Here is a 25,680-nt window from a genome sequence, read left to right on the forward strand (position 1 = left end):
CCTCCTCGCTCGGCTCCCGGCCTATCTGACACGCACCAGCCTTTCAAACAGAAATCGATCACCTGGCCAGTGAGACCTGGCACTTTGGAGCTGAGAGCCTGTGAAGTTGGCGACCTTGCCACGTGACCAGACGTGGGGTCCGGGGCTGCTCAGCCCCCTCCCCATCTTCCAGCCCAGAGCAGCCATCCGGGTCATCAGCTCTTCAGAAACAAGCTCCTCTCTGCTTCCTGAGTCACCACGGGCCAGGAAGGAGCAGCAGGAAGCGCAGCCGAGCCCGCGGTGGGAAGAGCTGACTCAGCATTGGCAGGGGTCGGGGCGGGGGGGCAGGGGGGGTCAGGGCGCAGAGCAAAGGAAACCCCACATCTGTGTCCTGCGGCAAAGCCACCGTGAGCAGCGGTAGGCTCACAGCACCAGCCCTCTCCCATCACACCCCACCTGGTGCTCTCTATACATTAACTGCTTGCAAAGCTGCCCCAAACCATGATGGACCCATTTGACAGGTGAGGCAATGGACCCTGGAGGCCGTGTAACCGGGCCAGATTGCACAGCTCCCGCACACGTGTGTGGGGCCTGCTCCCTCTCGTTTGTGGGTGGCTTTGCCACAGGGACCTGTTCTGGAGTCTCTTGGCTCCACAACTCCTGTCTGCCCAGCTCCCGCTGGGTGACAGCCCTCCCCACCAGCTACACATGCTTCTTACTGTTCTTTAAACACACACTTTTGGTCCCATTCCGGTTACTGCTCTTGCTGTCCCCTCAGCCTGGCACCCCTGGGCCCTGGTCTTCCCCTGCCTGGCTCAGTTCAGATGTCACCTCTGCAGAGAGGCCCTTCTTGACCACCGAATCTCAGATGTCCTGAGCCATGTGACCTTACCCCTACTGGAAATTGCCCATTCATTGTCTGCCTTCGACTCCCCCACTGGAAGGTCAACTTCCTGAGGACAGCGAACAGGCCTACCTTGTTCCCAGCCATATCACCAGTGCCAGTGGCTGGGCTGGCACATAGTAGGTGCCCAATAAATACCTGTGGCAGAAGTGAATGCGCGCAGCTCTCCCACCGTGTTCAGAGCTGGCTGCTGACGGCAGGCCCTGAGAGCCACCCGCCCCAGATTACAGAGTGGGAGGATGATTTTTGGGGTGGGGAGCAGTAATTACAGCAAGAGAAGACGTAGCACTTCCAGAGGAGGCTGGAGCAAAGCACACGATGCCTCTCTGGCCTGTAATCTTGTCGACCTTTTTTAAACCCCAGCATTACCAGCAGACCCTATTTTTCCTTCCTCATCACATAGCTGTGTCTTCTCCTGCCATCCCAGGTCACCAGTGGGGCCCAGAAACCTCTCAGCCCCTCTCCCTGGGGGCCCACAGTCCCTGCCAGTGTCTCTGGGCCACTGTGTCCCTCATAGCTTCCGAGGCCCTTTGGGAAGGGCTTGCTTAGGCTGGCGCCTGACGGAGACACACAGAGACACCTACGTCCCAGGAAGGGGGCCAGCTCCCCCCCAACGCCATGGGCCAACTCTAGCTAAGGACGTCCCTTCCCCCTGCTTCCTTGTCTGCTGAAACAAACACCGGATCTGCTGCACAGGGCTCTGGGGGCCAGGAGAGGAAGGCCCCGGACAGAGAACATGCTTGCAATTCACCCAGCACCCTCCACAGCGTGGCTCCACGCTGCCTCTTCATTAAGAGGCCGGTATGTAAACTGGCAAGCTGGTACAAAGGAACCAAGTATGCCTGCTGTCTAAAAATACACCCCTCTAAGCTTGTAAGGTCATGAGGCCGTCTGCAAGCTGGCAGCGCCTACCTTGATTATGGTATAGGTTCACTTTTCTCCCTAAGCAACCTCGCTTCTCCATGACTCATCAGCCCAGGAACTGGATAGCTGTGGGGGGGACCGACTTAGCTATTAGGACGAGGGGGCTTTCTGGAAGCCCAGAGGCCCAGTGCCAGCCAGCACAGAGACACAGATGGCTTAGAGTGGGAGGGGACCTCGCACAACCTCTGCACAGTGAGTTCAGCTTTCTGCTCTGCTGACTGGCTTCTGAAGTCCCTCGGTCCCTAGTCGCAGTTGTTTGCTTTTTACATCAGCAGCTACACACTCTACTTCACTCCATAATGACCATTTCCTCCCAGGGAGCCTCCTCGGGCCAGCGAACTCAGGATACACAGGAAATCTACTCCAATCCCAGGATGGGCAACAGGAGATGGATTTTCCACAATAGTCTTTTAAAACAAGGCAGAGAGTTCCACGTAAACAGTAGGCTGCCCCGAGAGGCTGCTGACACTACCATGCTTGGTCCACTGTCCTAAAGAACTTCATTTCCACCCACCTCTCCAAAACCCAGAAAGCACAATACACTTGTGAAACAATTCTCCCTGGGTCTCCTGTATTTCTGTAAGTAAACAAAGCACTAACTGCCTTTTTGTTTGGGGTTATCTTTTCAAAGATGTTTGCGTAGCAAACAGCCTTACAAGACAGACGTGGTGTCTTGCTCTGTAGCACACGGTAGGTTTGCACGTAGCCTTGGACTAGTGACAGTGTCTCCCTTCAAAGCAAGGGCGCAGGATGGCTTGCTATCCATCATAAAAGATGGGGGCTCCCTAAGATCTGGGCCCCTCTCCTATAATGTAACTCACTGCACCTGCTGGTGTTCACCTGAGCCCACCGTGTCACCCCCATGGAACTTGGAGGCAACAGAGGCTGGCAGAAATGTGCTGATGCTCTTGCTGGTCACTAAGCTATAATTAAGTCTTGTCTCTGACCCAAGAGTAAGGGTTTTCTGTCAGCATCCATGAAACAATGGTGAGCGAACTTAATTGGCTTTCTAATAGGGCAAAATCTCAGTTCTTGACAATGCTATTCCTACTAGTGTCAATATCCAAACGCCAGGTCTGCCCTGTTTCCAGCAAACTCAGGAGAAGCCCCAAATTATAAAAACTATATGTAAATCAGGGAAATAATTACTTTAAAAAAAGTTCTTTGTTTTGCAACAGGATTTATTACATGCTCCCTTTAAATAGAATACCCCTCAGGACACCTAAAAGATGATGGATTTGTCCCAAACAGCTGAATTTACACCAAAGGCTTCAGAAATACGCCTTCATGGAAAACGAGTTTCCCCGGTGCCTTTTTGCTGAGGTGGGAATGCCAAGAGGTCAGGCCCGGGAGTGGAGTTTCCATGGACTGCTACCAAGCCGCCGCCTCCTTCCTAAAGACCAGCTGGCCCGCTTGTTTAATAGCACTCTCCACCTCCATAAAGTAAAATCAATTGCTCAGGCCTGTGGTCTAGTTAATTGAGCTCTGTCCACTCCAGTTTCCTGGTTTTGATAACACACTGTAGTTACATAAGATGTTACCGCTGCAAGGGAAGTGCTCGATGGTGGGGAGTGATTTGACCTCTCCTTAAAATGAGAATGATGCCACCTACCCTGCAGGATGGTGCTGGAATTGCAGGGTAGGAGTGTAGAGTGCTTAGTATTTTTGCAATCTCTTGTGAGTCTATAATTACTGCAAAATCAAAAGTTTTTAGAAATGCTGGGACTGAGAAAACCAAATAGGCAATCTTGTTAGAGTCATAATTAAAGGATGAGAGCGCTCTGAAAGCTTTGGGGCTGTCTTATTTGTAATCATTGAAATAATCATAAGCTAAATGGTGTAGTTGCAAAAAAAAAAAAATCAATTACTCAGTGCTGGTTAGCTCAGCCACTCAATGGAATAAGAGAGTTCTTAAAGGTCACCTGACTCCCCTTGAGGTTCGGGCCACCTCCCCACCCCAAACTGTGTTCCTGTGGCATGGGACAGCACCGGCAGCTGGAGAGAGGGCTGGGCTGCTGGGTGCATGGTTTCAAGCAGAGCCTCTCGGGTCCCTAACCTGGGAGGGGTGGAGGCAAGAAAGTGGGGACAAAGACAGAGTCTAGCCGAGGCTGGCGGCGGCGATTCCTCCCCACCCAAGGTAAGAGGCAGCGCACGATAGGAAGTGAGGGTGGCCCTCACTTCCTATCGTTAGAGTGATTGACTTCTCTCTAACATGGGCATGATGCCACCTGCAGTGAGGCTGGAGGGGAGGTTTGCAGAGTATGTGGCTCGGCACCTACTAGCAGCTCAGTAAAAGTGTCTGTCTCTATGGGAGAACAATCAACCAGTCTCAGCACGGCACACACTATGTGTCTGGCCCCATGATAGGGACATGAAAGGCGTGGATAAGGGCCTTGTCTCCAGGGAGGCCACAAAGGTCAGCACAAGAGACGGGTGTGTCTCGCTCACTCTCACAGAATGTGGGGTTAGAGGCGCAGGCAGGGAGGGAGTCCCTCCCCTTCCCCTGCCCCCCGCCTCCCCCAGGGTAACCAGGCCCTGGAGTAACCCTCTGCCCCTTCCCGCTCAGAGGTCAGATTTCTTTCTGGGGCTGCCTTGCTGGGGAACTGCCAGTCCCACATGGGGTCCGTAACTTCTCCGTGTCTCTCCCGTGGGCTCCCAGGCCTCACCAAGACCGGCGGTCCCAGGCACAGTGCATCTTCCTCATCCCCAGGGTCCACAAAGGCAGGTACTAGCTCCGGTGAAAACAACTGGAGGCCCTCTTAAGGGCAGTTCCCCTATAAACTTTTATGAGGGATTTGATTGATATGCAAATTCAAGACCCCTGGGTCTACAGGTGTGCTGGCCCCCCCCAATCTAGCACCCTGTTGGGCCAGCTCACAGACCACCCCCAGCCCCACCCTCTACCCCAGCGCCACTGCACAACACCCACCTGTCCCCCAAGAGCCAGTGGGCACTGTCTGGGGTCAGCTTCTCCAGGGATGGAGCCTCTGCCTTTGGTCACAGAAGCCCTGGGCACACACCACTTTTCAAACCCACAGACTGACCCTGACCTCAGGCGATACATTCCCCAGACACATCACAAGCCTGTGTCCCAGATCCCAAGATTTATGCTCATGCGCAAGATTTTCTGCCAGGATTTGACTGGCAGATGAGTGAGCGTGTAACCAAGCCACGGGCTCCCTCTCGTCTCACAATTCCTCCACCAGCCAGTCAAACGTATGTGCGCCTCCAGCCATGAGCCTGAGGCCAGGTGGGCCTGACGCTCCAAGCACATCCCCAGATCCAGGCAGCAGACAAAATTGAGACTCTTCTAGAAAATAATGTGTACTCTCTGCTTCTTCCCCTTTGGTTTTCCTAGCTCTGAAATTTCAGGCGAGGCAAAGGCTGGTAGAGCCGTTCCCAGGGTGGACCCTCCCTGGGGTTGTAAGAGTGCTTGGGTTCTCTGGGGTTCTGCGGAGTCACTGCTGCCAGGGGTGAGCCTGGGGACGCAGCAGGTGACTTCAGACATCCTCCCCAAGGGGAGGGGGATGGAAACAGTACCTCAAGCTGGTGTTAGGTCACAGGGCAGATGCCACAGGTCCCCTGCCCAGAGCCCCTATCCCAGCTAAGTCTCCTCCCCTCCGCTGCTGGGAGTGTGGGCTGCTAACGGCTCACAGCTGCCCCCTTCAGACCCACACCCGGGCCATCGGGAGCCACTGTGCCCACACCCCACACCCTCTGTGCGAGGAGGCAGCCCACGGACAACGGATGACTGATGTAGGAGTATAGAAGTTGTCCCCTAAGATGGGACAACTCTGTGGTGCCCGGGCCGCCCTACCCAACAGCCCCAGTAGACACCTGCTGAATAGTAACGAGGCGCTTGTTCCCTGGAGGCTGGCCGAGGGGACAGGGGAGAAGCCCATTCTTCCTGAGTAAACAGGCAACCTTCCTGCCCTAAGGCCAGGCCACCATGGCCTCGTGTTGTCTCTGGGACATTTGTGCCCACAGCATCCTAGCTGGGCTCCCAGCTCTGTGTGGGCAGAGCATCTATGATAGACTGTGTTGGAGCCACATCTAAGGATATTACAAACCTGGATGCTGGACTTTGCAAAGACTCAGTAGAAAGCCAAGCAAGGCATGAAAGTCACCGCATCTTAACTCCCAGCCAGGAATGGAGGAAGCACCAGGGGCTGAGACGCCCTACTGACTGGTTCTGGTCTTGCCCAGACTATGGGATTCACAGGCTCTTCTCTATAGCTAAATTAATTCTCTCCAGCTATAGCACAAGACTCTGAGGAGAGGCCGTGATACACATGCATGTATCAGTGCTTCTGAGGATGGGGGGAGTGTGAGAAACACCTTCCAGAGAGCAGCTGCTGGTGCCCCAGGTTTGTTTCAAGTCGACAAGCAGGTACCGACTGACGGCTGGCAGCATGCCAGGGGCTAACGAGATGCAGACCCTGCTCTTCTCGAAGGTCCGACTGAGAGCTGGCCCCAGGCTGGCCCGTGAGGTCCAGAGCCGGCACTAACCCGGGGGAAGCCCACGTGAAGGGAGCTGCCCCGGGGAAGGCAGGGGGGCTGGAGCGCCCGGAGACGGCATCGCCCGCGAGGTTCAGGGCAGAGCCAGCTGTGGAGCAGGAGGCCTGAGTTCACGCCTCAGCTCCGCCACGTTTATGGGCAGTTACTTAACCTTTCTGAACCCCAACATCTTCATCCCTCAGAGGGAAATTACAATGCACGCCTCAGTGTGAAGATGCATGGACGATAACAAACAAGAAAGCAGTCCGTAAGCTATAAATCTCTACACAAACTGAAGACATCATAGTAATAACAGGTTTCCCACCCACCTGGGGAGTTTTCCTCTAAATTACAGAACATAACCAATTGCCTTAAACATGTTCCAAAGGCTACAAGCTGCCTCAGCTGTGCAAGGTGACGCAAGGACGAGACGAGATCAGACCCGGGGAGTGCGCTCAACTCAAGTTCTCTGTGATTAGAACGGGAGTCAGTGGACACAGGTCAGCCTGTAGCTCTTCATCCGCTCATAGGAGAACCTGGTCTCTCTGTGCTTTTTGTGAAAAGGAAACCAAAGTCCCGGAGCCTGTGAAACTCCTCAGAAGCTACAAGCCAGGGGCCGGCAGAGATGGTCTTGCAATGGCGGGAAAAGCTGCTTGGAGGACAGTGGCCTTCAAAATCAGGGGCTTCCAAATCCCTCGAGGAAATGTTAATATGCGGATTCCCAGGTCCACCCCGCCCAGAATGTCCAGCTTGGTCACCAGCCTCTTCTTGGCCTAAGGAGCATCCTTTCCCAGATTGACCCCATGCCCTCGGCAGGGCCACCCACAGCTTACCTGGGAGGAAGGGGATGATCCTTTGCTTGGGGTCCTTCTGGCCACCTTCAATGGGAAACTTATCCAAAAGCTGCATCTGAGAAGCCAGACAGAGGGACAGGATTCAGAAGACTGGAACGGCCCTCATCGTCCCTTCCCACTCCACTGCACTGCTCCAGGGCCCCACTGTCCTCACACGGATGAGTGACGCCTGAAATCCCTCATTTCACAGACGATTAACACGCCACATGGGGCGTGAGAGGGAGGAGGCCAGAGCTCTCTGTGCATCAAAGGGGGTGTCTGAACAATCTCAGGGTGGGGTGGGGGGGCCGGGGGAGGTGTCCGGGGATGCCCCAGACAAGGCTAGGGTAGGGACCAGCAGGCTTTCAGGCCAGGCTGCAGGTGGGGTTTCCAGAGGCTTCTCTGGGCTCTGTTTCTTTCATATTTCATCTGCAGGATGAATCCTTCAGCCACCAGCCAGCCCAAACCCTCCTGGGCCGGGACGGGGAAGGCCCCACCTGATGATCTAGACAGACCACCCACCCTCCAGAACCGCTCAGTGGAAACAGACCCAGATGTTATTTCAATTGCAAAACCAAATCCACCTCGTTGCCCCCACTGCTGGAAGAACCCCTCCCCCACTTCCGGAAGACCCCCTCCCCCACTTCCTATCTTCCCACCCTGACATCGCTGCTGTGTTTCCAGGGGCAGACCTACTGGAAGAGTTTCCAGGGTTCTGGAGGAACAACTGTGTTTTCTTCTGCTATTCTGGGCTAAAACTCTGTGTAAACTGGAAAAACACACAGGAGACAGGATGGCCCAGGCCAGGGCCTCTGTGTGTGGAGAGCTCCCTCCTGAGCCACGGTGGGAGCTGGGACAAGGTGGACAGAGCCAGCACCTGGTCGGGCCACCCAGCTGTGTGACCTCGGCCGAGGCTTGGAGCCTTTCTCGCACGTGACATCTGAAGTCCATTCATTCCTCCATCCCTTCAAATACCTATCGAGCACCTGTGTAGAGCACTGGGCCCTATGGAAGGAAGAGACAAAGTCCCTGTCTGAGGGAGTTGACATTCTAGTAGAGGGAGACAGGCAATAAACAAACACATGTCACATGTGAGGGGAGATCAATGCTTCGATGAAAAATGATGTAGGATGAGGTATGGGGGCAGGACAGGGGTTGTTACTTTACACAGGGTGGTGAGAAGGCCCTACTGATCAGACGGCAATTCAGCAGAGGCCCGCAGGAGGTGAGGAAGAACCCCGATGGAGGGAGAACATTCCAAGCAGGGGGAACAGGAAGTACAAGGAGCTTGAAAAGGCCAGCGTGGCTGGAGCGACCGACGAGAGCCAGGGACAGAAGGACAGGCAATGAGATCTGAGAGGCAGGACGGGCCAGACTCAGGGTCTACCCTGATTGAAGGGGAGGTCCTGAAGGGTTCTGAGCGGAGGAGAGAGACGATCTGACTCGGGCATTGCAAAGGTGGCTCTGGCCACAGTGTAGTGAACGGACCACAGGGCAGATGCAGGGGGATCAGCCAAGAGCCCACTGAAGGCGACCTGCACCAAGGCGTCGGCACTGCAGGTGGTGCAAACTGGTTTGCGTTGCTATACAGGAATACCTGAGGCTGGGTAATTTACACAGAAAAGAGGGTTCTTGGCTCATGAGTCTGCTGTCTGGAAGCCTGGGCATGTGGTAAAGCCTCAGGCAGCTTCCACGCACGGCAGAAGGCCAGGAGGAGCCAGGGTGTGCAGAGACCACGTGCCAGAGAGGAAGCAAGAGAGAGAGGGCACCGAGGTGTCCGGCTCTTTTTAACAACCAGCCCTCATGGGAACTAATAGAGTGAGAACTCGCTACCATGGGGATGGCATCAAGCCACTCATGAGGGATCCGCCCCCATGACCCACGCCTCCCATCAGGTCTACCTCCAACATCAGGGATCAAATTTACATGGGTTTAGGGGACAAACGTCCAAACTATAGCATGGTTCTAGGCTACAGTGTGTGTGTGTGTGTGTGTGTGTGTGTGTACTTCCATCCGTCCACCCACCCACCCATCCAGCTCTAACACATGATTTTGGGCCTGTCTCTTGCACAACCATTGCCCAATAGACCCAGGCCATTCACATCTCACACATGAAGGGCAGGTCATTGGTGAATTCCATTCAAAACTAGACAGAGACTGTACCATGATTAACTTTCACTTCCCTGAGTGGACGATTTTAAAAAGCTGGCTCATGAGTTTTCAATGTTATAAGTTCAGCTCTCAAACATTTCATAATTGCCTGCTTCATATAAATACAGCTGCTGGGCCATAAGACTATAAACTTGTACTTAGGATTTTTTTTTAATTAATTCATTTGCAAATAAATTCTACACAGACAAGAACTCCTATTTTCTCCTTTTCCCATTTTCTTCACAAATATTCTATTTTTATAGATTTCATTTTTCTATTACATGAGCAATTCATGTTCACTGAGGGGGGAAGAACTAGAAATTACAGAAGCAATGGGTAGTTAAAAAGAGAATAAGAATCAGTGAGTCTCTCTCCCTGAAAAAGTGACATTCATGTTTGGGGATATATGTCCTTTCTAGGCATTCTTCCACACACGTAAATAAAATGAACTTATCAACACTTTTTATATTACATAATGAACATTCTTCCATGTCAATGAACGTTTCCATATTGCTGTTCTTCACTGAGACACACACTTTCAACGTTTGGATGGGCCACAGTTTACTCACTTACTCTTCTACTGTTGGAGGTTAGGCTGTTTCTGACTTTTCACCACTGTATATTATACTACGGTGGACATCCTCGTCCAGTGTCTGTGCACACTTCCTTAATACCAATGTATTCTTTTCTAATATTTGTTTTATCTTATTGTATCCCATACATATTTATAAGTGCCTTAAATCTCTTCCAGACGAACAAGAGTAAATAGATGCATAACTACTGCATGTAGGCCAGGCCGGAGGCCCCCGTGCAGTGCATCCATAAGGCTCCTGGCAAAGAGATACAGAGGTGTCTGGGGAGAAAGGGAGGCCCAGCAACATGCCCAGGTGTGGGGTGATCTGCCCTTATCTGAACCACCTCTCTTCCAAAACAAGCTGACAAGCTGTGCCCTGACACGCTGTGGGACCTCACCCATGTTGCTATTAATGTATCTCTCTGGGGCTTGAGGGAGTTCGGCTACCTAAAGTTTAAACTTCCCCCAGCTCTGACACACATATGATCTCTGACTCCTGCATTCCCTTCCAGACATAAGAGCCTGCGATTCTCAGCAGCAGTGCCTGGGGAACGCATGCTGAGAAGACCGGCAGACGCAGGCAGTTTCACATGTTCATTGCTTTCCTCCAGAAACATGTGCTACTTGCCTTCTAGATGCCAGGCCCTCTGCTAGGTGCTAGAAATAAGCCGAACTGCAGTCTTTACGTCAAGGAGCTCAGGATCTAGCTCCAGAGCCCTGCTTCCTCACCTTCAGCATGCACACAAGCACCTCACGACAGTTAATGCGCAGGCTCTGACTCAGTGAGTCGGGGCCTTTCTCCCAAGCTCACAGGTGATGCAAAAGCTGCTGGTCTGTGGGCCACCGTCCTAGTAGCAAAGCTCTAGAGCTGTGCTCTCCTAGATGGTAGCAACCAGCCACATGTGGCTATTGAGCACTTGAAATGTGACCTGTCCAAATGGAGACGTGCTACACATGTAAAATGTGCACTGTGTTGCAAAGACTTAGTGCAAAAAAGAAAAGAATGCAAACTATCTCATTAATAATTTTTTGTACTGATTGCATGTTGAAATGAGACTTTAGATAAATCAGGTTATAAATAAAAATACTTTAAAAATTAATTTCACCTATTTCCTTGTACGTTTTTAAGCAGCTCCTAGAAAATTTTAAGATTACATTTGTGGCTCACATATTTCCATTGGACAGCGCTGCTCTAGAGCATAATGGTTCTCACAGTGTAGTCTGAAGTCTGTTCACACCTGACTCACCTGGCACAGGGTGGTGGGGTGGGGATTCTTAGAAATGCAGATTCCTAAAGGCCACCAAGAAGTTTGTGAACCTTAGATCTGGTGCTAGAAACAGACAAGCGAACTCTAGAGTGATGGGAAATGGTGAGGACAGATGAACAGGATCCTGTGGGAGCCGGAGGAGGAGGTCAGGGAAGGCTTCCTGGAGGAGGTAAGCCAGCTTGGTCTTGGCCGAGTGACAGTCACATTCCCTGCACCTTCCTTGCCAAAGCGCAGTCTGAATTCCCTCAGTGGGTTCGCGTGCCTCCTGGAAGGTAGGAGTCATCTGATAGCTCCGCAAATAAGGAGGCAGCACTGAGTTTTCCTCCAAAGGGCCTCCTGGGGGTGCTCTGCAGTGGCCTCTCTCCCCCCTCTTCCTTCTGTAACATTCTCCTCTTCCCCCACCTCAGGCTTTGTCTGCCCCCCACCCCACGAGGCCAAGACAAGCCCACCTGCTGAGAGTACTGGGTCAACAGGTTCTCTCCAGAGCCACAGCCCCCAGCTGGCCCACTCCCCTAGCCCTCAGGTGCCAAGCCCAGCCACACCTGTCACCTCGTCCCAACTCCGCCCCTTAGTCATCCCCACAGCCAGTGGCCAACCCGCTGCCAGTGACGTCTTCTCTGCCCACAGGTCACCTTTCAAGGAAAGCAAGTCCCCTGGCTCGGACTCCAGAGCAAACCAAATAAAGGCGGCCCAGCCGAGTTCACTCTGTGTCATCAACTGTGGGGGGGGCCCAAACTACACAGGTCAGCGTCTCGGCCCCCAGTATGGCAGAGTGACGGGTGGTGGAATAAACATCTGGGGTCATGCATGATATACAGCACAAATGTCACCCCTCCGGCGGGGGGCGGCCCAGGCAGGCTGCAAAGTGGGTTCCTGTAATCCGGTTGATGCCAAATTTGGGGGGCTGGGTTGGACAGATAAAACAATCAAGGCCGGCAGGGGCTGTCTCAGGAACAGGCCTGACCAGAGGAGGAAGCTGGTGCGTGGGCAGCGAGGAAGGAAGGCTCCGCCCAGCAGACAGTGCTGCTGCGGCCACCTTTTCGGGCAGGAAGTAGGTTCTCCTGTCCCTGCAGCAAGAGCCTGACGCGGACTGGAAGAAGAGCAGGGCCCATTGCCAGAGCCCTTGTTGGCGAGAGGAGGCGTTTGGCTGATGGGCCCCTCGCGACCACATCAGAACCTGCAGTGCATGGAGGACGCCAGGCTGTTTATCTAAGGGGTGGACGGTGTGAGAGACACGGGACAGAGCGGCTCCGGGAGCTGGCTCCAGCCGGCCAGAGTGGACTCGGCAGCTCTGCCTGGGCAGGGCTCCGCCGCAGTAAACACTGGGGAGACAGGGTGGACCCCGGCCCAGCTGGGGCACATCTGCAACCCAAGAGGCCGCCTCACCCTTCCGAGAGGGTGGGGTGCCTGGCCACTCCAGCTTTGGGGCCCCAATCCTCAAACCTTCATCCTCGTGACCATTTCTAGCTCAGGAATAAAGGGAACATTACTACAAGAAGCTGACAGGTTCCCTGATCCAGAAATTTCCCTTAAAAAGAGACAAGTCCGCCCAATCTCCTTGAGGACCAGGAGGGATCATGGGACAGCTGAGAATTCATTTGTCCGTCCTACTTAGCGAGGACTCAGCAGTCCGTGTTAAGTGCTGGGGACACATCAGTGAGCATCAGAGAAAGAGAGGGACGGTCATGCTAAGTGTGGCTTTTCTTAAAGTGCTCACCCCTCGTGGCCTAAAATGGACTTCCCCCATTCCCTTCTGTTCTTCGATGACCTTACAGTGACACCTTCTTCAAGAAGCCTTCTTTGACCAGCCGAAGGTCATGCCTCCTTTCTTAGAATTCGAGAAGCACTTCTGGTCTGTATTCCCTATTTCAGTACTTCACGTAGTCTTTTGTGATTTACGGTTCATCTCACTGCCCAAGAGGAAGCACCCTTTGCCCCTGAATGGTCTTGGCACCCTTGTCGAGCCAATTTGACATGAAGTTAGGTTTGAAAATGATCTTAGGACTGTAGGATGGACGGAGTTGGATTTGACAGGCTTTGGAGAAGGTGGAAGGGTTGTGATACCTGGGGGTCTTGAAGAACCTTGACCTTGACTCCAACCACAATTTGTTTCACAATACGGACGCTCAGTTAGGAACTAAGTCCAGCCAGGTCCTCAATATTCAAGAACAGAAACAGAATACAGAGAATAAACACACTACACAGGTCTCTTTATCTATGAGTAAGTGACCAAATACTTTCTTATCCAAACTGGGAAATGTTTGAGAATGAAAGAGAGGCTAGTAATAATTATGTCAGGATAACAGGTGTAAAACAGGACTTCCAATGTGGTTAATGGGGTCAGGTAGTTTCTCAAACATAAATGTTTAATGGTAAAATAACATTTATTGAGAACTTACTTTGTGTTAGGGGCTGCACTAAGTATTGTTACAAGGCCTGTCTCATTTAATTTTCATATCTATCCTTTGAGGTAGATGCTAATACGATTCTATTTTCCAGAGAAAGAAACCAAAACAGAGAGAAGTTAAATAACTTGCCCAAACTAGCAAGGTGTGGAACTGAGATTCAAACTTAGGCAATCTGCCCCAGACCCTGGCCTCTTGACTATCACAGACCAAAGGAATAAATTCAATGAAAAGAATAAAGAATTCAGAAATTTCACCCTTAGGGTTATATTTCTATTAAAGTTCACCCAAGATGTAAGAATAGCTCATCATTAGATCTATTAATGTAATTTACTACAGTGTCAAATAAAGGATAAAAACTATATGATCCTTCTCATATATGTAAAGTATTTGACGAAATTCAGCATCCATTTATGATTTTTAAAAATTTAGCAAACAAGAAATGGAGTAAACTTTCGTAATCTGAAGATGTTTATCTACACAAAACAATGCTTAATGATGAAACAATGGAACAAAACACTACCCACTATCCCCTACGTCTATCCATTATGATATTAATGATCCTTGCCCAGGGTACTAACACAAAGAAATGAGAGACGTAAAGACTTGGAAAAAAGACATCAAACTGTCAGTATTCACAACCAATATGAAGTTATGTACAAAATCAAGGAGAATCCTCAAGAGGTGCACACCTTCGGACCTTGAAGGATTCTCATACCCTTGTTGAAAAGAAATTAACCCCTAGAAGGTATAAGACACAAGGCCTTAAAAGAGAAAATAAGATGAAAAAGTTCTGGAGCAGCATAGTGGGATGGTAGCACAACATTGTGAATGTACTTAATGCCACTGAACTGTACACGTAAAAAAGGTTAAAATGGTAAATTTTAAGTTTTGTATATTTTACCACAATAAAAAAACTAAAAACAAAAAGAGAGAAAGAGAGAGGATGGAGGGAGGGAAGGGGGGAGGCGGGAGGGGGGAGGGAGAGAGAGATCCCCAGGCTCTGTGGTATGGACAGCCAGCAGAGCAAGGACATGGTCCAGAGAGGACAGAGGGACAGAGGTACTGGACGGGGTGGGGCTTAGAGCAGGAGGCAGCTGAGGCAAATCAAATATTTTGCCAACGTTCCTCTGCCTGAGGAGTATTCACGAAAATTCTCCCCTGCTCCTTGTCACCCCAGGCGCAGCCAAGCACAGGGCACTGGGCAGAGCAAACGAGTCTGCAGCCTGGGCTCCAAAACCTCCACAGTTGACTGAGTGACGCTTTGCAAGCCACTTCTCCTGTCTAGCCAAGGGGCAAGGTGCTGCTACGCACAGGGAAGACAGGAGAACCCAGAGAAGATGCTGGGGTGCGTGTGTTCTGTAAACAGAAAGGGACAGTGTGGCGATTGCTCAGAAAGTTCCCAGGACAAGGCCAGGCTGAGGATGGGTGGACAAGGGGGACACAAGCTCTCCTGTCAAAATCACTACAGCACTTCAGGGAGCAGACCTGACGCCCCTGGTATCCCTGAAGGAACAGCCAGGGAGAGAGACAGAGGCAGGGAGGACCCACCCATCCTGGCAAGGAGCTGCCTGCGTTGGGAGGCATTTGGTTGCTGGGACGTGGGCCCATATCATGCTGAAGCCAAGACACAGGGGGTCAGAGTATGTCCCAACTTTGAGAGCGAGCCCACTCCAGGTTCCAAAGTCCTTCCTTGGCCATTTTCTGGAAAACATGCAAGCCATCCCTACTTCACATCCCTTCCCAACCAAGCCTTTACTGTGATACTCCATGCACTGCATCTGCAGGATTTTGAAGGAGCGTAAGTCATGACCCATGATCTGATTAGGCGCTGAGACACCCACACAGGCACAAGGGATCTTCCCAGTAGCATTAGGCGAGTGTTGACCTGCTGAGAGGTACAAACGCCGTACAGTGGGAGTTCAGGAAAGGACAAGAGCAGTGTGGCTGGAGTAAGCCTAGAGGACTTCTCTGAAGAGACGTTAGAGCCAGGCCTTAAACAAGAATGCCTGGGAAAAGGGAGCAAGGCCCCGCAGAGGCAGGAATGGCAAGCACAGAGGCCTGGCAGTGTGCGGGGGGACTGCTACATGAAGCAGCCGGATTGGAGCGGACTGACTCGTTCATGAATTCCATGAAATGCTGCCCATGTCGCAGAAAGTGGTGGGATCCAGGGTGGAGGCCCCGGATCATTTATTCCAGTGATCTGAGGATGACCACACAGTTGGCACCAGGGCTGGGTGAGGGCAGATGCCCGATGTGCCACTTTGTAGGGCATCGTGACACATCACCGGAAATGCGACGAGATGGAGAAGTCATTTCCAGAACTCATCTTGAGGATGTGCTGGTGGCTGGAGCCCCTGGGAGGGGACTGGCGGGTAGCACTCCCCAGGTGCCGGCTGCAGTAGTGACACGTACTCGTGAAACTGCTGTGTGCAGCAGCTGGTCTGGGACGGCTGGTCTGGGACAGCCGAGCTGTTTCCTTCTAGAAGCTCTAGGGGAGAGTCTGTTTCCTTACTTTTTTAGCTTCTAGAGGCCACCTACATTCCTTAGCTTGTGGCCCCTCCTCTATCTCCAAATCATAAGTGTATCATGTGTGTGTATGTGCATGTCTGCATTCTACCTGTATCAGTTTGCTAGGGCCGCCCTAACAAAGTACCACAGACTAAGTGGCTAAACGACATACGTCTATTGTCTCACAGTTCTGAAGGTTAGGAGCCTGAGGGTTGGTTCCCTCTGAGGGCTGAGGGAGAACCTATTCCATGCCCCTCCCCTGGCTTCTGACGTGTAAGCCGCCTTTGGCATTCCCTGTGTGATAAAAGCACCACCTTGATCATCAAGCACCATCATTTCTACATGTTCTCCCCGTGTGTGTCTGTGTCTAAATTTCCCCTTTTGATAGGGACGCCAGTCGTGTTGGATGAGGGACCCACCCTACTCCAGTATGATTTCATCTTAACTAATTACATTAACAACAACTCTATTTCCAGATAAGGTCACATTCTGAGGTACTGAAGATTAGGACTTCAACAGATGCAATTTGGGAGGGACAAATAAGACCTCAACCCATAATACCAACACGTATGAAAACAAAACAATTATCTACCTTTTAAGTATTTGCCCATATACTACCAAGAGTCTCTCCCTGAACTCACAGTGGTGCCTGCATGACATCTTAGAAAATGTGAATAATAATAATGAATGGTACGTAGCCAGGCAGCTCTGGATTCAAATTGGTTTCCTCCTCTGTAAAATGGGCACAGGGACAGGACCTGCCGGTCGGGAGGGTGGGAAGATGACATGAGATGATGTGTGTAAAGTGCTTGGCACCGCGCCTGGCACTGACTAAGCGCTCCATACACATTAGCTATTAGTATCACCACTGTCGTCATCACTCTTGTTATGACACCAGGCTGCGTCCCTCATGGCAGGGAAAGTGCTTAGGACACTACAGCCCTGAGGTCAGGAAGGCAGCAGGAGACCGTGAGGGCTGAAGGGGCTGGGAGGCGTCTGGGCCAGGCCTGGCATGGCTCTGGGCATCGAGGCGCCCCAGGGGAGCCGCCCAGCTGGGGTGTGTGGGCCGGGCTCAGGAAACAGGCCTCTGGCTTTTCCAGCAGCTCCCTGAATGCATGGGGCTGGCCAGGATACATTTTACATTTAACATGCCGGGGCCTGGGCTCAAAGCCCGACACCTGCAGCAAGATGCACAAAGAGTAACGAGAAAAAAGATATACAGGACGACGCTATCCCAGGGCAACCTCCTCAAGCCTCTATCTGATGCCCAGAAAGTGCCCAAGCAGGCTGGCTACCCATCCACGCCTCCCCTGCCCACCCCAGTGGGCTCATTCCAGGCACCCCCACCGCTGACCCATGGCCTCCGTGCAGGAGCCAGAGCACTGGACAGGAGTCAGGAGAGGAGGTGTCCAGTTCCAGCCTGCCAAGAGCTTGGGCAACTGGGGTAGCAGCAGCCTCATGGTGAAATACTTGCCTGCCTGTCTCCACAGGTGCTATGACAATCCAAGGAGGAGACACGCAAGAAAGTGCTGCCAAATGCCAGGCCTAATTATTCCTATTTCTCTGAGCCTCAGTCTACTCATCTGTAAAATGGGGTCAAGCCTTCAAGTCTTTTTTCCCACTCCCTGGGGACTGCTGGTGAGACAAAAAAGGGAAAATGAGTATGTAAAGCACTTTAACACAGGCCAGGCACGGAGGAAGCCATCAAACAGTCGTCTCTCGTAGCACTGTTTTACCATTATTAGTATCCTAGTTAGTAGTGGAATGCTTGAGATCCGAAGTCAGAATTCCAGCTTATTCTTCCCTGGCTACATGACCTTGGCCACGTCACTTGACCTGTGACCCCGATTTCTCATCAGTACAGTGGGTGTAAGTAAAAGCAGCACCCCATGTGTGTAGATGAAATGAGACAATACACTTGGGTTACTGTAAGTACTTGATAAACAGAGCCACCAATTTTAAGGTAAAGAGACTCCGAGGGTATTTCCCGTCTCTGACGCGCTCCTCCAGCCCTTTCTGCTTTTGGGGAGCTGCTCAGGGCCGCCGGCCAGGCCCGTCCAGCCCTCACTGCCAACGGCTGAAAGGTCTTCGGAGCCTTTCACTTCCTAGGGATCTTGAGCTTTGTCCCAACACACCAAGATCACTCACGTGACTCCGGCTCCCCTTGGCCAAGAGGGAAGGGTGTGATGCCAGGGTAGCTGACCATCTGTAAAGCTGGTAGCCAAGGGCGCCAGCACAGAGACTCTGAGTTCAGCCAGCTCTGAGCCTGGCCCTGGGCAGAACAAATAGAGCCTCCCCAGATTCACACACCTGAGACATGGCTTCCTACTATGGAGTTGGAGCCACACCCCAGTGTCCTCCTAACGCCCCAGTGTGCCAGCCCCGCTGCTTGCTGGCTTCTCTCCCTTTTATCCCCAGGAAAGTGTTTGGGGTCGGAGGAGCCTGGTGCTGGGGCAAGGAGGCTGCATGGGGCAGGGCTGCAGGGACCATCTGAGACTGAGAGGAAGGACTTGGACTTCCTCCTCTGGGCCGCAGGGAGCCCCTGGAGGGTGCTCGGCAGAGGAGCACACTGTGAAAGTGGAACTGCGGGAAGATACATCTGGCCAGTGCACAGGACGGAGAGTGGTGAGGGAAACATCTGTGCGTGGGACAGACGGCCACAGGAATCCTGGCGCCAGCCCAGGGTGCCGGCGGTGATGCTCCCCACACAGAACGAGGTCTGCCCAAACGGGGTGTTTTCTGGCAGGGTCCCACCTTGTTTCCTCCTGGGGGTGTCCATCTAGCTGTCGCCTAGCCTTGCCAGAGACCCCTCCCAACTTTTCCAAATTCCCCCCAAAGCTGCCTGACACTTTTCCACACAGACCTTCAAGGACCATCCAAAATTTTTTTTAAAAAGCAAGAGGCCCTGAAGGAGGTGGGGGAAGAGGGAAGGACAGGGAACAACAGGATTTAACCTTTTCTTTCTGGCTGAGCCATAATCCCAGCCCAAGTTTTTCTAGATTCTTCTCATCCTCCTAGAATGGCCTAGAACTATGGTCCCCCAAGTTCCCTGGCCACCACAGGATCAAATTCAGACCAAAGTTTGGGACAAAGAGACAGCACTTTGGGGCAGAGATGAGGCCAAAACAAATCCTTGGTGGTCCCAGGCCTGGGCTGCGGTTCCAGGCAATGAGATTCCAAAGCTGGTCTCCAATGTGCTTCCCTGACAGGCCTCCTAGAGAGAAGCTCCTAAACTGCAACCCAACGTCCTTGCCTTCTCTTCTCCAAGTGTCTCCAGTCCCCATTTTTTTTATCTATTCCAATTGGGTCAAGCAAGTACTTGCAGGCCTCAGAACCCTCTGCCCCCAGAGCCTTGTGCAAAAGGAAAAACAACAGAACAGGCTAAAGCAAAAGGCTGGGGCTGGGCGGGCAGAGTCAAGCTCTCCCCGTGGCCTTGCCCTGATCGGCACAGAGCCCTCACCTCCCACGACCCTGCTGCTCCCCTGCCTGGGAGTGGCCGTACAGCTGCGGATCAGCACCAGCCTCTAGGCCATCCTACAACGCAGGAAAGGGTGCTGACGTCTTCCTCAAAGACACTTAAAGCCGCCATGGAGACCCTGTGCTGCCAGGTGGACCCCAAGCGGCACAGGGTCCAAGCAGGCCCAGCAAATTCCAGCCAGGAGCATTGCCTGCACCAGGCGACACAGGGAGCCACTTCTCCACCGCCACCCCTTCCTCCTTTGTTAGCAACTTCACAGCATAAGTGACCAAAGCACACGTGAAACCTCTCTGAAGAGAGGCTAAGCACGCAGCAGTCTCCAGTGTTGCTGCAACTTGCTCCTGGCTGATGGTTTGATCTCCAGCTTCATGCCCTTTGTTGGCTCTGCTCCCCCAGGACACCAGCCTAGTCATGACCTATGCCCAGCTGACCTCTCCAGTCACACGCCCTGCCACGCTTGCACGTCCCCACACACCACACGGCCTGCCTGCAGTCCTCCCTGGGCATGACACACTGTTCCACAGCTCCCTCCTCTACCTTGTTTCTGCAGATTGGCCACACTTCCAGAACGACACTTACCACACTGTATTGTGGTTAGTTACTTATGCACCTGTTCCCTGAAAAAGCCTGTGAGCTTCTTGGAAGCAATGTCAGTGCCTTGATATTCCCACCGTCCATCAGGGTGTCCAATACCTAACTGGACTCATGACTACATTTCCCAGCTTCCCTTGCTGGGACGTACAGTCATGTGATGAAATCCTGACCAATGGAACCTGGGCATAACCCATGAAGTCTCCCTGCAGTCCTCTACATTCTCTCTTCCCTGCCTAACAGATGGATACAGAAATCCTTGCAGGATGGGGTCACCAGATGGGAGAGTCTGAGTTCCTGAATGACAGCCTGGAGCAGAGCCCTCTGGTACTTGTTTTGGTTGGGACATGAACAGAAAATAAGCCTTTATTACGCTGAGCCACTGAGAGTTTGTTATACAGCAGTTAGCCCATCCTGACCAACACAAAGAAGCTCAGTTAAGGTCTGGTGAAGCATCAGAAAAAGGAAAGACAATGTAAAATGCAGAACCTTCCTAAGGGCTCTATCCCTGGATCCAATCGAGTCAGGCATGACATTTACATACATGACTGAACTATTGCCTGAGCCAAACCCCACTCCCCTCCCACCGCCCAATCTACCAAACCACGTGAACAGTATTTAGAATGCCCTGCTTTCCCCAGGAAGGACTTGCCAGATGACCTTTAAAAGTCTCCACAGGTTAATGAGCCACAACTGGAGATCCTGGTTTCACAAGTCTGTAGAGAGCACACAGGGACACAAAGCTGAATTGTAGGGAGGGGTCTCCTCCTCCCCACACACGCATCAACACGCCTGACACCTGACAACTGAAGCTACAGGAACAATTCCAATGACGGGAACCCGCCACCCCTCTGAGGCAGCACACACCATCCCCAGGCTGCTCTGGGAAGTACTGGAATAGTGTTCCTCACGAAGAGCCCAAACTCACCACGTCCAATCCCATGTGGTCACAGAGGGCCATGAGGAGAAAGGGCTTACAGGAGAGAGATCACACTTGGATGGGAAGAAAAATCAGAGAGGCATGGAGAATAGGGACTTTGAATTTATCTTTCTGACATTCTATCCTTTTGCTACTCAAGGCAGAATAGCAGCATGGACATCATCCAAGAGTTTGATGGAAATGCAAAAGCTCAAGCCCAGGCAGACCTGCTGAATCAGAATCTGCACTTTGGCAAGACTGCTAGGTAGTTCATGCGCACACTAAAACTCAAGAGAAGTCCCCACTGTTCTTCACAAGTGAATCCCAACAGCAAATCCAGCCTGTAGGCGAAGATGGGCACACAGGAGGAGGTGGGAGCCAGCAGAACTTGCCATCAGAGTGGAGGAGGAGGACGCAGGGCCAGACCTCTCCCACTGCTCCTTCAGACTCAGCACCAGCTGGCGATGCAGGCGCCGTTCTGGGCACTGGAGAACAAACTGTTGAGCAGGCAGGGTCCTGCTCTTCTAAAGCTGAGATTCTGGGGAGAGGGGAAGGGAGGAGGGGATGAGACAGCAAACAAGGAAGGACTAACTAATAAGATAATGATCTTCAAGACAACAGAATGTGACAAAGTGACACTGGGGGGCTGTCTGATTCCCTGAGAGGTGCCATGTGAGCTGAGGCCCAGTGTGTAGGAGTCAGCTGCTCGGAGACCTGGGGAGAGGGGGTTGTGGGCAGAGGGAACAGCAAAGGCCAGGCCCTGAGGCAGCACTGTGCCTGGTGCCCAAAGAACAGAGGGGGTCTGAGAGGATGAGCCGGCCTGCTGCTGGGCTGGATATGAGATGTGACTGGCCAGGTTTGGGGTTCGAATGTCCTTTGGCACCTCAGGTGCTCATAACAGCTGACCCAGGCAGCCCGTGTGCCCCCAACAGGTCTGCAGGCTTGGAAGCTGGCATCTGCGGCTTTGATGGCTTCCTCTCACAGGAGTCTTCTGGAACCACCAGCGCTTCCTAGTGTTTCTTCACACTGGGCAAAGGGGAGGACAGGTGGAGCCCAGATGGAAGAAGAGAAAACTTCCCGAAGCCAAAGCACAGGCAGAGTTGCCAGGGGAAGCCTCGTAAAGCAGCCCACGCAGCGAGGCTCGGTACCCACCGCCAGCCCGGTGCTGGCCTGGCTTCTAGCGCCGCTGCCAGCTCTGATTAACGAGGCTCTCCTGGCGGTGGGGGTGGGGACTTGCCTCCTGCCAGGAAACTGGGAAATGCAACAGGAAAAATCCCTCCGCAGAGCTCGCTGTCTTCCAGCCCACAGTGGTGCCCAGCTGTGAGTCGCTTCTCCAGTGGCAGCTGACCCAGGTGGTGGGTTCCTCTCCAACAGGAGCGGCTGCCCCCAGAGCATGAGGTGCAGGAGGAGGAAGTACAAGGGGAGCAGGTGCTGGCTGCTCAGGGATTGCGCGGGCACCTGTGTGCAGGCCCATCAGGGATCCAGACCCCAGAGGCCACCAAAGCAGCGCTCACACTGACCTCTGTGCATGCCTGAAGCGCTCTTGCCCACCCCACCCACCACCCCACTTCTGCACATGCCCAAGATGCCCCCCCCACAAGCCCACCCTCGCCCTGCAACCCCCTTACTCCCTCGGACCCCCTGCCTGGAGCACCTTCTCCTGAGCCCCAGCCCTTTTCCAGACCTGGACACACCTCCAGTTCACCTCAGGAAAACGTCCCAGCACCCCCTACACACAGACTGAGGCAGGGGAGAGGGAATTTAGCCTTTATCAGACACCTGCACTATTTTATTTCTTTAAAAAAAAAAGTCTCTGAAGCAAATGTGGCAAAATGTTAACATTCGTTAAATCTGGGCGAGGGGTCCACTGACACCTGCTATATTATTTTCTGCAGGATTGAAAACTTTCATAATTAAAAATAAACACTAGAGAAGCAGAGCTGGCCAGCGGCAGTGCCGAGAAGCAGCTGGCAGGGCGGGCTGGAGCAGGGGGTTCCTGCTGAGAACGCTGAGGCGCAGGAGAGGTCAGGAGGGCGGGTCACTGGGGAGGAAGAGGGTGCAGTGAGGGGGAGGAAGGGCATCGAGGGGGAGGAAGGGGGAGGAAGGGCAAGAAGGAGGGAGGGAGAATGTGGGGAGGGGTCCAGGCAGCAGCTGGGTTTGGAACACGCTAAGGTGGAGGCACACGTGTGACTTACACAGACACCTAGAAGGGTCAGCCTACTAGGCACGTCCACTTGCACAAGTAATCAGCCAGCAGGTCAGCTCATATTCCGTCTGTCTCCACCCCCTCAGCCCCACCCTGAACACAGTGACTTGCCCATAGCAGGTGCTCACTCCCCTGCCCCCAGCCGAAAGCAATGGGTTGGACCAGAGTGAACTGCTGCTCACTGAGAGAAGATATTCAAGGGAGAGCAAAACCCTGCCCCAAACCTCTTCCTGATGCCTACCTGACCCAGATCACTGACAGCTGGTGGGGTATTTTGGGGCCAGCCTGACCCTACAAGAGCCACTCCCTTTCCTGGGCAAATACCCATGTACAGCTATTTCTAGCAGGGACAGCAGCGGGGCAGGTGTGGCCTTAGAGGGACAGCATGCAGTGGGGAGGGATTAGGCAATGGAACAGACAGACGAGCCCAGGGAGACCCTCTGTCCAGCCAGAAAAGGGGAGGACGGGGGAAAAGCCAGCCCGAGGCTCCTGCCCTCCATGCCCCCAGCCCTGAACCCCACTCTCGGGGGGTAGGATGGCTGAGGGCTAAGACCACCGCCAGCCCCTTGCACATGTAGGGGCTCCAGGCACAAGATGGCCCAGGAGAGGGAGAAAGTAGTCACCTTTTCTGGGAGGAGGAAAGAGCCATGGCAGGGCAGTCTCCCCCAAGACTGCCACCCAACTTCAAAAGGAATGTCTACACATGAGCCCCTCTTGGGGGGGAAAGCTGCACCCCTTCCCCACACCCTCCTGAGAAGGAGAAGCAGCTCCTCTCCCCTGTAAGGGCTTTTGCCTTCGCTAATCCCAGCTGGAGCCTCCCATACAGACCAGAGCAGGCTTCCACCCTGCCCTTCTCCCAGCATCCTGCAGCGAGACAGACAGATAAGACAGACTCACAGGTCTACATGGACAGAACCAGAGAGAGAAAAAGCCACCAGAGAGGCAGACATCAGAGAGTGGAAGAAGACTCAGAGAAAGGCCACAGGAACAGAGCCACACCCAGAGAGGCTCAGGGAGACTCAGAGACGCTAAGGAGATGGAGATAAATAAATAAAGTGAGGAGAGACAGAGAATGCAACAGGGAAAATCCAAGATGCTTTCTCTCTGCCTCTGCCCAGCCTAAAGCCCGCCCAGCTTGGGCAGGGCAGTGCCCACCTGAAGAGGCTAGCCAGCCCTGCCTTCCCGGCAAGGGAGGAAAAGGACCCCTCCCCTCTCGGTGGCATGGGGCCTCCCAGGCCGGCTCTGCAGTGCTCTGGCCCGGGTCGGGGCTGCATGGAAGTGGCAGCAGAGAGGAGGGGTTTCGCGTGTGGATTCCGGAGCCAGACTGCCCGGTCTGAATCTGGCTCCTCCACCTTTCTGCTGTGTGACCTTGAGGTCCTTATGGGACCCCAGTACCCTCACCCCTCAAAACATGGGGGAGAGTGGTGGTGTCTACACATCACCAGAGGGTGGGCTGTGAGCAGTCCAGAGGTAAGGACGGAAAGGGCCCGGGACAGCGTATGACACAAAGCGCGTGCTAATGCAAGTTGCATTACAGAGAATTCCTGCCAGTCTCAGTGTCTCCTGTTCCTCACCCTCCCCTGCCTCGGGGGAACAAGCCAAGGCTTGTCCTGGGCTCTTTCCTTCCTTCTGGCCCGTCCCGAGCTGAAGAGAAAGCACAGAGGTGAGGGAAGCCCTTGGCCGCCCAGGCCTGCGCCCAGGTGCGCAAAAGTAGCCCAGAGAAGGCAGGACTGAGGCCACCTGCAGGCACCGTCTGCAGCCGGGACAGGGAGCTCACGAGGCCCAGGAGTCTCCTCACTTCAAGACTCCACGGTTGTCAAGTCTGGCTTCGCGTCAGAATCACTTGTCAAGCCTGGCGGAACTCCAGACGCAGGGGCCCAGCCCTTCCTGGTGGGGAGAGGGGATCTGGATGCATTTTTAATCCGGCTCACGGGTGATTCGGATACCCGGCCAGGGCACAGACCCCCGGCTCCACCCTCCCCCACCCTGGACGCAACGCCACAGCCAAGAAACTCAGGTGTTCCAAACCAGCCCAAAGTGTCCCAACTGCCAGACTCCGGCAGTGGCAGTCTTTCCCCAGTATGCACCAAAAAATATATAAAGCAATGGATAGAACCTCACATTTTTGAGTCCTTCTACACAATGTTCTTAAAACTCTGGCAGGTTTCTTAGCCCAGCCCCTTCTGTGGTGGTCCCCACCCCACCGCGGTGTTGGATGGAGGGAGGGGCAGGCACACTGGGAGGTGGGGACAGGATTCCTCCTTGGAAGGTTCCAGGACAGGAGCGAAGCCCTGGGAATCCCGGGGCAAAACAAGCCTGGCTCCTGGGGCAGTGAGACAGGCCAGCCTTCACCAGGGCTGCCCTCAGAGACGGAGACGCAGCCCGTACTGTCTCAGCGGGAAGAAAGGCTGGTTTGTCACACCTCAGCCACCCTCTGCCA

General features: G+C 53.3%; 1 protein-coding gene across 2 annotated transcripts in view; it reads right to left on the reverse strand.

Annotated features, from left to right (window-relative positions):
- SH3PXD2A (SH3 and PX domains 2A) overlaps positions 1 to 25,680 on the reverse strand; it is a 213,566-nt gene that overhangs the window by 131,052 nt on the left and 56,834 nt on the right. For both annotated transcript variants that reach the window (XM_069459935.1, XM_069459934.1), the window contains exon 3: positions 7,138 to 7,213. In XM_069459935.1, the coding sequence (XP_069316036.1) occupies positions 7,138 to 7,213 (76 nt within the window). The remainder of the gene's footprint in view (positions 1 to 7,137; positions 7,214 to 25,680) is intronic.

The sequence above is a fragment of the Eulemur rufifrons genome, chromosome 28 (assembly GCF_041146395.1).
Source record: "Eulemur rufifrons isolate Redbay chromosome 28, OSU_ERuf_1, whole genome shotgun sequence".
In the NCBI taxonomy this organism is placed as follows: domain Eukaryota; kingdom Metazoa; phylum Chordata; class Mammalia; order Primates; family Lemuridae; genus Eulemur; species Eulemur rufifrons.